Here is a 12,462-nt window from a genome sequence, read left to right on the forward strand (position 1 = left end):
GCTTCCCTACCCAAAAGACAACAACCTCCCCCCGTTTCCCAAGCTCTTAAAATTCTGTTTTTTGATTATACCAAAGGATAAGTTAGTCCTTGTTATTTTATTTAATAAATATGTATTGACCTAATATAGGTACTTATATATATATATATGAACTATACCTTAATAACTAATGTTGCTTCTGTTTTCAACTAGCTAATATGAGACCCAGAGCAGATAACAGAGAATTTTGACACAGTTTAAATAAATGATCCTTTATTTCAATTTAATATATTAAACTAACACTAAGTCTTAGGGGTACAAAATATTTTTTCCTTTTTTTTTCTTTTTTATATTTTATTTAAACATAATGGACTTTTTGTTAATTTGTTTGCTTGTTTTGTTTTTGAATGATACTCAACTGTGTATTACCAGGGTCAGAAACCTTTTTTTTTCCCTTAAGTCATTAAAATGCTTGTAGGCCACCTGTGGTCTCTTCATATTATTCTTTATTTTTTTTGTTTTCTTGTTTCACTTTTATTTGTTTATATTTTATTAACAAACTTTTAAGAATATAAAAACCATTCTGGGGCTTCCCTAGTGGCGCAGTGGTTGAGAGTCCGCCTGCCAATGCAGGGGACAGGGGTTCGTGACCCGGTCCGGGAAGATTCCACATGCCGTGGAGCGGCTGAGCCCGTGAGCCATGGCCGCTGAGCCTGCGCGTCTGGAGCCTGTGCTCCGCAACAGGAGAGGCCACAACAGTGAGAGGCCTGCGTACCGCAAAAAAAACCCAAAAAAACAAAAAACATTCTCAGTTTACCAGGCATACAAACAGGCCACTTTGCCCAGAGGCTATAGTCTGTCAATCTGTGCTCTACTATATCTGTTCTTTATTTTTGAAAAAATCAAACATTGTCATCACTTCAAGTCACTTATTTTTCTACCACTGCTCATTTTCAGAAATATGTCCATGTGTCAATAAAATAGAGAATTGGTAGCAAAATAAAAGAGGGCAAGGAGAAAAACATTTTAAATCAAGGAACAATTGCCAACACTTATTTTCCTCTAATCCCAATCCTTCACCCTTACAGGAACACGATGTGTGCAAAGAGGGTCTTATCTTTACTCCATTTCCATATATATGTTTGTTATCCATTTTGCAAAGTGTAATTGAACTTTCCTTTGGTATGACCTTACCAGCAACAGGTGAATGGATCATTTGATTCAAACTTGTTCATAACTAAGATTTGTTCTCTACAGTCAGTCATAAGCTTACTGCTGATAAATGGATATTTTGATTATTTGTAGAAGTATGAAAGAAACTAGGTTTTCCATCTTGCATAAGCCATGTTAGAAGCAATGTCAAGGCCTTGAAAATAATACACTTTACCATTTTGCTCAACTAGTAATGCAGGAGAGTATCACAACTAGGAACCTAGGAATGGAATGAGGCAGGTCCAGAGTTGATTGCTTTAAATGCCAAATGCTACAGATTTGCACCTCCATGATATCTCCTAAATATTTTTTTCCCCTGTTCTTTCATTGTAGGTGCAAAAGTTAAGACTTGCATAATCCTTATACTCAGATCAAATAAGGAATCTCAACTTTTGGGTAACAAATTAACTGGTTTTATTTCTTCCAGGATGCTATCACGCTATTGCATTGATCACCTCCATTTTTGGTGTGTAGCTGACTTCATCAATAATGTCTCAATTAAATCTATAACTCTTACTTAGCAAAACTGTCTCATTTTTATTTGTATGATGCATTCCTCTTTATTTTAAAACAAATTATGCTTCTGGGGACTTGGAGTGAGGAGAATGTGATCTTCTCACTCATTAATTTTTCTTCCTTTCAATATCACTCTGATGAGGGAATAGAAAGGTTAGAGAAGGAAATAAAAGAATCGCCTGTATTGGATTGCACCAAATTATTGTGGACTGGTGCCAACAGACTCCACTGTTAAGGGACACGGCCCCAAGCAGCCATCTTAGGAATTGGTCATACCTTGAGAAATTCTTCCGTATCTTCTACAGAACGCACAGTTGGTGGCTTCTTGCTGTATATCTTGGTGTACATGGCTTTTTTCTCCACATGCTGCAGCCCCCTTAGTTTTTTATACTTAAAAGCCTCAACTCTGACATCTGCGGACCTAGGCAGGATCCATCTCACCTACAACACTGGAAAAAGTCTTCAAGGGAGCAGTTCATGCCCTCTTGCTGACTGCCCACTCCATCGTGACATCTCCTTCCAATGCCCTTTCCCTTGTAAATGCACTGGCTCAAGTCTAATCAGCCATTCAATTAGAGAACTGGATGTCAATCTCCCTTTCTTTCTTATGGATTTTCTTCTCTTAGTCTAAGACTAAGAGAAACACTGAGTTACTAAACACTGGAGCACCAAAAAATTTACCCTCATCTATTTCTATGGTGAAGTTTTCCAAGACTGCTGGGGTATCTCCTACCTACCCTTGGAGAGTATTCTACCAAGAACCAAGAATTCTTTGAAGTAGAATCTAGGAATTTAATTTTTTTTTCCTCAAATGTGCTTTATCCAGGTTATAATCTAAATTCTATTCTACATCCTCTATGTTAGAAAGGATAATAACAGTCAATTACTTTTTCCTTTAACTACTTCTTCCTGAGACCATTATATTAAATCATATCTTCTCTCAACCTTTAGTATTTTTTACCCTCATATAACACCATAAAATTAACCTTCAGAAAACACAGAACTAATGTAATATAAAACATATCCACCCCCTAAAACATGGGAAAAGAATAAAATTTAATAGTTTTTCTATAGCCTAACCCACAATATTGTGATATAGTAGATAGAGCTAAAACAGAAAAAAACTACTCTGGCTCACAAATCTTGCTGTTTCTGAGGTGCAGTTTCCTCATCTGCCAGATAATGAAGATAATAATATCTAATAATATTGGCCTATTTATTAGGGTCAATGATGGCTATAGGGGAGCAAAATTTATCACTCCAGATTGTGTCTCATTGGCATGAGTATTAATTTAGGTTGATTACTTTTAAGACCCAAAAAACTCAGGAAGAGCCTTTGACCTTCCCTCTGCCTAAAAGAATGTAGATAGAGGACCTGTTCCAGGATGGAAGCTACCCCCATCAATAACTACAGTATGAACTAGGTGTGTAGACAGGGACGAACATAGCAAAGTCTGTTAAAATTCGTCTCTGTGTCCCATTGTCTCTGACTCATCCAGCTAACATTTATTTACCAAATATTTGCTCTTCCATATCCATGTGTATAGCCTTCCTCCTCTCTGAAGTCTCAAATCACTATCCCCAACATTTTCTTTTGTCATGAGTTGAAGATGGTATTTAAGATGAGGGTTTCAGCTATTTTGGTGAGTTACTCAGTTTTCCTGGGTCTCTTCCATGTATAAGTGTTATTAAATTTTTTTTTTGATTCTCTCCCATTAATCTGTCTCATGTCAATTTAATTCTCAGACCAGCCAGAAGGAACTGGAATGGTAAAAGGAAATTTCTTCCTCTCCAACATGACCAAATGACATGATGCATTATACATATGTTGAAGAGATATAACTTTTTTAGCAGGTTAAGGTAACTGACTTTCAATACTGTTATCACAAGTTATAAGCAAAAACTTAAAAATAAAAGCAAATAAATTATTGAGAAATATTATGGTAGAAAACAAGGACAATTAATAAGTTGAATTAAGAGAACTTATAAAACATTCTGATTTGTCAAATTCTACTGAATCAACCAAAATTTTTTATTTATTTTCTCTTTGAGGTACGCAGGCCTCTCACTGTTGTGGCCTCTCCCGTTGTGGAGCACAGGCTCCGGACGCACAGGCTCAGTGGCCATGGCTCACAGGCCTAGCCGCTCCACGGCATGTGGGATCCTCTCAGACCAGGGCACGAACCCATGTCCCCTGCATCGGCAGGCGGACTCTCAACCACTGCGCCACCAGGGAGGCCCCAACCAAAATTCTTTAAATGTATGTTTTAGTTTGTTATTTAAAACAATAGACGTGCACAGGATTTGGTATTTGGACAATAAACTTTTAACCTTCCATCTTTAAGAATGGACTATATGAAATATGCACAGATCAACTATTTCTAAAAAGACTATTTATCAGTAAGCTGATTTTAAGGAGCATATATATTTTCTCTTTGTCCAGAAAGTGAAATAGGCAATATTCTGCAGTCGGGGTAGGGGTGAGGGTGATTAATAGATGGAGACTTCTGAATGTTGAACAATGGTTATCAGCCAAACCATAAAGTGGCCTCAGTGTGGAAAGAGTGCCTGTCCCCTAACAGCTTGAGGAGGATAAAGAACAGAAAATGGAGAACTCGCAGGGATACTTCAAGTACATAGGCACAGTGGGTAAGCACATAAATGTTTATGTGCAAGTACATAAGCACATAAATGTTTAACCATAATTCTTAGGATTTTGTCCTATCTTTACAGCTTCTTAGCACAATGAGCTTGAAAAAAGAGCCGTTTACTTTTTGTGGCTCAGTTTCTGCATTTGTAAAGTTATGATGATAATAACAATAGATCCAATTGCTTTGGGTTTTTATAAGAATTAAATGGGAAAACATGCGTGTTAAAGTATACATATTTGTTTATATATTTTAGTATTCAAAATAAATATTTTGAAAATATTGGCAGTCCCTTCATAGGGAAAATAAGACATCCCTGACTCACTGAATTTTACCATGAACTTGTGGAATTATTTGCCTATGTGAAGATTATACATTCTTGACCTATTAACTCAGAAGTATAGCCAAAATTTCTTTGGCTATGGGGAGAAAATATATAGATAGATATTACATGCATCACTCCAGGGTAACAGCAAATAACTAGGTTTTGTTTTTTATTCTGTTATGTTGTGTTCTGTTTTCCACAGCAAGCATTGCCCTCAATCAAGAGATCAGTAAAATTCTAGACAGAGGCTGTTTCATCAGTCTGAGTTGTACCTTGTAACAGTCACTGCCAACTAGTGATGGGCATAGAATGTGAAATTTGGCAACAAAAACCTAGCTATTTTAACTGATTCACAATTTAGTACTTAAAAGTGGAGTGTGCCATAACAAACACCCAAAAAATAAATAGCAGTGACATCAAGAGAGAGGAAGGTAGTGAGGAGACTGTTATTGGATGCTGTAAGGATGGGAAATCATGTTAGGCAGCAGTTAGCAAAACTGCTGTTTGCAGTAACTTGGAAAGCAAAAGCTGTACGAAAGGCAGTCATGGATCTTGACATCAGACTTAACCATGTAATTAGTGTCTGCCTCTAGTGGAAGGATTACACATGATTAACCCACTAGCAGCCTTGTGACTTGGTTTGGTGGATGAAATGTGGGCAGAAGCGTCCTATGTCACTTCTGGGAGAAACATTATGAGAGGGCATATGGTTTACTGTGCCTCTTTTTTCACTCTGTCAAAAGAACAACATTGCCACAGATAAAGGCTGAAGTTGAGTGAAAATGATGAACAGAGCTGGAACTGATTCATGATGGACATAACAGGAAATAAACTTTTCAGTTATAAATTGTTGAAATTTTGAGTGTGAGTGTGTGTGCATAATATAAACCTAGCTGTCCTTACCGAGACGATAAGGAAACAACTTAAATAGTGCCTGCCCCATTAAGTTACACTTAAGTGTTATTATATAACTATTATTATCATATGAGTATGAGAATGATGGTGATGGTATAAGAAGATTCTGTATGTAAGAAAGAAGGATTATTCTAATGGTAATAGGGCTGAGTCAAACACTCAAAGAGAATGTGAGCCATAAATTATAAGGGTAACTTGGATGGAAACAATGCTCTTGTAAAGATAAATAAAAAGCTGAGACTTATTGTATTTGGGTATAATACATAGTCCTATTTGGTAGCACTGGCTCATCTTTAGAGTGATGAAAGTAGATCAAAATTTCAAGGGACAAAGATGCAGGAAGCTGTTGGAGTCAACACATTTTAGTGATTTAAATCTTGGAGGAAATTGGCTCCATATAGAGGGGTATTATGGTAAAAGTTTAACAACTGGCTCTGGACTGGAGGGTACTGATTTGTTGCATTTGCTAATTTCTGTGGCATAAATACACCCACCATGGCCAATTGCAAGCTATCAACGTGACATAACTCAACACGAAGCTGGGGAGAAATGCACACAACTTGCTGTCACGATCTCAGAGCCTGCTCTGGCTCCAGCACACCAGTCTTACAGGCTTCACTGGCAGATCAGAATTACAAAGGAGGAACATGCTTAAGAGCAAGATCTGACCAAATCTGGAAGGAAAAACCCCACCTAATACTAACCCTGATCAGCATAAGTTCGAAAATTAAGAGTTCTGGGTAACATTTTCCTCCACTAAATGTCATCAATACAGCAGCCAGGCAAAACAGCCTTAACAGGCTGAGGAAAATCACAGCCTCCCAAACAACTTTTAGATAGAATGAAAGGAAAATACCTACAAAGGGAAAGGAAGTGGGGGGTGAACAAGGATTATTCTCTGAAAAGAAACCACTTTGATCTCAGTCAAAACAGATTATTTTGAAGTCAGTCCGCTGTTATCTTCGAAAATATATTTCCCCACAAATCTTGTCTTTCTAAATTGAGCTATGAGTCAGCAGTGGGTAGTGCCATGTGTGAAAAAGAGAGGATGTAGCCAGAAGTACCTCTAATGCATTCTGTTATTACAAGTCTTTGGAAGAGTAATTTGATGGAAGCTTTTCAACTTTTAGGTCACTAGTTTAAATTCAGTCTCAGTTGATCACGAGCAGAAGTGTATGGTTGGTGGCCTGTGAAAAATGCCTTGATGGTGTCACCCTAGTTCTTTCTAATAGAGACTGCCACTTTGTAATTGGCACCCTTTATTTTGCTTCTACCAGAAGCACAAAGGGTGAATAGAAATGTCATTTCAAGTATCTTCTCAGATTTTGTACTAGAGATATTTGAGATATGAAAAAGGCCAACTCCTTTTCATCTTTAACTCACAGGTAGAATTATTCTCCTATAATATGGTACCTAGATATTTCTGGGATTTATTGAAACAACCTGAGCCAGCTTACAGGTAAAAATATATCTTTCTATGATAAAAATATATCATAGAAAGTTAAATTATACAAAGGCACATTTTTAAGAAATATTTAAACGTAAAACATGTACAATTTCTTGGCCTGAACTTACAAATCTAAGATTTATTTTTCTTTTCTTCTTGTTTAAACAAAATAAATCCCCATATATGTAAAGAAGGATTTTCATTATTCTATAAAGGTACTTGTCTTCATATTTGGTTTTCCATATTTTTTATCATTTTCATGACTTAACTAAATGTTTTCTTCCTCCTAAAGAAACTATAGGTTTTTTTTTCTTCTATTTTGACCATTAAAATCCCCCAAATTTCCTTATTACTAATATGTCTACTTTCGTATAATTTTGTTTCCCATCTTTTAATAGTAAATGAACAACAAAAGCAAATTCTCTCTAGTTGCCTGGAAAAAAGCAACAAAATAAATACGAGAGCAGAGGCAAAGAGAAGTATCTGGTAATGTCAACCAAATTTTTGGCAGCCTCAGATAATGAGTGGGATATAATGGAATGAACCTTGTTTTGGAAATAATGATAATTCAATCAGCTGAGTTAGGCCTCATTTAATTTCTGTAAGGTTCACTTTCCACATCTAGATAATGAGGTTGATATGTTTCATTATTTTTTACATTCTTTCTAGTACAAACATTCTATGGAATCTTCATTTTTATATCATCAGGGTTTGAGTGAGAGGGTGTCTGTATTCAGATGACATTGAGCAAGATGTCTCGTGTTGCCTCATTTGATGGTAAAGATCGATGCTGGGATTTTCTTAAATCATCACATTTAAAATCTCTCTTAACCTTCAAGGCCAGCTTCCTGAATTCTCATGTCAACACCTCCTGTCATTTCCATATAACACCAGGAGATGATAAATCCTCCGTCCTCTGAACATCCATAGGTAAAATAATACGTCATGTTCTGGTCCTCATGATTTTTATGGTAAGTGACAGTTATTATCAACACCATATGTAGCCTAACTTGAAGCTGTAGATTCAGTTGAAAATGCAGCATTTTCTGGCCAAATGTGCTTTAGTTAGAAATGTATAAATTGAGAAAATCAAGCTACGATTCTGCAAGTAACTCATATGCCCATGAATCTGGAGCTGCAAATGGAAATATCACCTAAAGCTATCCCATTCATCGAAACAAATAAACTGAGGCACAGCAACTACAAGATTCGCCCATGGGCACAGAATAAAATTGTCTGCCTCAGCAATAGAATGCCTACCATCAGCCGGTGAATCTAAAGTCATTTTCTATACAGAACACTGCAGCAAAAATAAATCCTGCTGGGGCAAAGGAATCCAAGACAGAAAATAATAGTCAGCTGCAGACTCTTTGGATGCAAAGTACAAAATATTCAAGTGCATGTTTCCAATCCCTTCATTATCTCTTGTAACGATTGCAGCTAATCCCTGCCAGCTAGCGTTAGCTCTTCAACAGTGGCAATCAATAGAATAGATTAGCTGTGAAAACCCACCATCCATATTATCCCTGCTTTCCTTTCCAGATGGAATTTTCATTCACTAGAGTGTAATCAGACGTGTGAGGTTTTCTCCTCCGCCATGCACAGATATAAACCCATTAGCCTTCAAGGTTGTCGCTAGAATTTTTTTTTTTTTGTCGCTAGTATTTTATACATATATAAGGAGCATACCTGTAGATTTAATAAAACAGCGCCGACCCTCATGGCCTCACTCATTTCAAGGCTATACATCAGCTGTGGGAAGCGAGGAGGGCTTTGATTATTTGGAGGAAGCACTTCAATGTACACAGTGCAGATGGAGTGCCTGCAGAGAAAGAGAAGCAAACAAGAGGGGTAAAAATCTACATCACATTTAATGACAGACTGAATTTGATATTCTGTTATTGGGTTTACAGGAAAGGAAATTCTGAATTTTTATAGGAAATAATAAAATAATTCAAAATGAAAGGATGGAAAAATAAAGCTACCACCAAATGATGATGTTTTTATGAAATTATCTTAGTAAAAGGAAAAAAAATGCCTCAGGTACATGTTTTTCCTACTTAGATTAATAGTGTGAATTAAAAAGGAATAGCTGTACAAATAAAGCTAATAAATTAACTTGACTTCTGACTTTATTTTGTAATGCTTCTCTAATAGCAAAAAAAATTCTATAAATATCTAGTAATAAGAGTTGGTCTTGGGGCTCTATTCCTATTAAACCAGCAGAGAGAGTATTGATTAAAATAACACAAAAAACAAAATATGGGCTGTGTTTTATGAATTTTGTTGCTGACATCAATGGCTTAATGAAATGCATATCAAGAGTCAGGATCATAAAGTAATCATTGTGTAAAATAGTTGCAAACAAAACCAAATCTGTTTTTAAGTCTTCTTTAAAGAGTTTAATATAAAAATTTAGAAACTAGATTTAATTGAAGCCTTAGATTGATGGGCATTGTTTTTGAGGGATAAAAATATATTCTATTATTATAAGGACAAAAACATTAGCATTGACATAATCACCTTTTTTGATATGTTTAAACTCTGAAATTTCTTTACACAGCAAAAGCTGAAGATGTTCAAGGTTGGTACAGAAGAAACACTGGCAAAAATATATCAAATGAGACCTGCGAATTTACAAAGTTAATCTTCTATCTTGAAGAACATACCACCACTGCCTGAGATGTATGCTTTAAACTTATTTTAACAAAATCATGCCTTTTTATTCAAAACACATTTCTTACAATTTCTATTTGGGGGCTAGAATTTTCTTAAAGTAGCCCAAAGCTCTTTGCATTAAGTGCATCAATTAAAAGACATGGTCACCAAAAACATTTTTCTGAGATTATTCTTTAATAGTTTACTTTGAAAAGCCCTTAAGAGAAATACAGATCATAGGCACTGAAAACGATTTTTTAGCTTATCACCTTATATCACCTTATATTATGCCGAAGTCCAAATTGTTTCTGAACATATTCTCAGTAGAACAGATACCTATAGAATATTAAGCACCTCTAAAAAGCTGCAGTGACTTTAAAAAAATTTCATACTTAAATTCATCACAATATTGTTCCAAAGTAATCTCATTTTAAATTAAAATCTCTTAGACTTCATAATCAGTTAAAGTATCTGCATTCTTTCTTGCTCTGATTTTATCTCATTAAAATTTGCCAATAAAATTAACCAAAATATAATTGCTTTTCTTTTCAATTTTGTTTTACAACTCGTGCTTTAAGGATAAAATGTTAAAGTAGATTAAAATGGATGATGAAATGCTGCTTATAAACTTAGCGGTATTAAGTTTAGCTTATAGGTACTATAATGGCTAGATGAAAAAGAAAAATATCAGCAAGTTATAAATTTAGTGTGCAAAGAGTCCCACTCCCATATTGTAGGAATACATTAATTGGCAATATGAGGTGGGCCTATTATCCTCCCAGGTGGTGATCTGGTTCCAACAGCCATCCCAAGATATACACTATTGCTGATATTACCCTTCGTAATCCTGACTTTTTTTAGTGTCTGTTATTTATCAAGTGATTTAAATATTTTATAAATCTCTTCCTTTTTGCTGCCAGCACATTCTCTATGCATAAGTCTTATAACATTTACCCTATACCACATTGGTAATAACCCTAGCTGAGTGACGTTGAGCACTGGATTCATAACCACACATTCCTGGGTTAGAATTTTTATGCTATCACATGTGATCATAGGCAACTGACTTCTTTCAGTTTCACTATTTCCATCTGATAATTAAGAATAATAACATTAAGATTAGCATAAGGATTAAATAAGATTATACATATGGTGTGTATGTGTGTGTGCACATGTGTGTATGTATATGTAAGTATATACACACAAAGAAAAACACATTTATCAGTTATTATTGTTGACTGTTCAAAATAAGGCTTCTTATTCTATTCTGTGGAATGAACTAAATAAGCTTATATTTACCTTATTAACATCCCTTAAAATATTTTAGACATTTTAATCACATCTTTTCACTTTTCTTGGCTAAAAACCTACAGGCACAGTATCCCCTCTTGCCTCCCCAGAGTGGAGTGTGGTAGTGTTAGGGTTCGGACATATTGGATCAGAATCTTTTGATGTGGGACCACAAATCTACATTTTCCATGGATATACAAGGTTTTTCTCACACACACTTGATTCAGAAGACCATTGTCCCAGAAGTTCATGGGAAATATAGCATGTAGACTCACCTGCTTTTTAAGTTAGGAGCCCAGGGGATTCCTCTACAAACTGACCTAAAACTCTCCTTAATAAGCTTGGAGGCAAGAGATTCCCTCACTGATTAACATTTTCTTTTTGACATAGAACACACCTGTACCCCAAATTCAAAGTTTCTTTTCAAAAAGTTAGAGCGTTCCTGCTTTTGATATTTAGAACTTCAGCTTACTGATGTGGAGTACTTTATAAAATCTTTACCAGAATATGGGTCTCTTTCTGCTCTTAAAACTATAATTTGTACTAAACTTATTGTACTTTGTATATTTCCTTATTTTTCCCCCTTTGAATATTTTCCCATTTTAGAGGGCTAAACTGTTTATATCCACAGCACTACAATAAGGACCTCTAACTCAGATGAAGCTTGTGTCTTTGCCACAGAGAAGAAAAATTTTAAATGCAAAACAAAAAGACTATCCCCAAGGCAGAAGACAGTGAACAACTATGGTCCAACATGACCGTCTCCTTCATCTGCCCTTACTCCTTTGCTTCCTTTGCTCCTTTCCACAGTAATTCAAATGCTAGAATTGCTAATCATGTCCCCCACCCCCACAAACACACACTCCTGGATCTTAGAGTTATTTGGGGAAGATCATAACTCAAGGTCTTGCATTTTTCATCTTTAACATCCTGACACTTCCCTACAATGTGTTTAAATAAGCACTAACCTTCGTGATAGCTATTGCCTTCTAAAATGCTATCTCCTTTTTATCCCTGATGTCAGCATAGTGTCAGAGTTAGCTTTCCTAAAATGAAATGCCAAGAGTATTAACAATAAAATGATATCATTAATGCTGTAATAAATAGTAGTAATTCAACAGCATTGATCAAGCACATAATAAAACAGGTCAGTCATGAGGTAAATAATAAATTATAATAAATTCTATGTGAACACTCTGTATTACATTTTATAGCTAGTCTTAAATGCATAAAACTGAGAATCTATATAATACCAATTTTATTTTTGTAATATAGCCAGTATAATGTAGGTAACTCTCTATTTCTAAACATAAAAATCATAAAGTTTTTATTTCACATTTGGTAATGAGGTCAAAGTAGAACAAGAGAGGTGATGTAACTTCTCAGATAATCGTATGATTTTAAAAGACCCTAGAAACCATCTAGTTTAACTCCCATTTTACAAAAGAGGATTATAAAATCAGAAAGATTAA

General features: G+C 35.4%; 1 protein-coding gene across 1 annotated transcript in view; it reads right to left on the reverse strand.

Moving 5' to 3' along the window:
- PCDH15 (protocadherin related 15) overlaps window positions 1-12,462 on the reverse strand; it is an 807,822-nt gene that overhangs the window by 259,402 nt on the left and 535,958 nt on the right. The window contains exon 15 of the mRNA XM_060286024.1: window positions 8,732-8,864. Coding sequence (XP_060142007.1) covers window positions 8,732-8,864 — 133 coding nt within the window. The remainder of the gene's footprint in view (window positions 1-8,731; window positions 8,865-12,462) is intronic.

Source organism: Globicephala melas, chromosome 16 (assembly GCF_963455315.2).
Source record: "Globicephala melas chromosome 16, mGloMel1.2, whole genome shotgun sequence".
In the NCBI taxonomy this organism is placed as follows: domain Eukaryota; kingdom Metazoa; phylum Chordata; class Mammalia; order Artiodactyla; family Delphinidae; genus Globicephala; species Globicephala melas.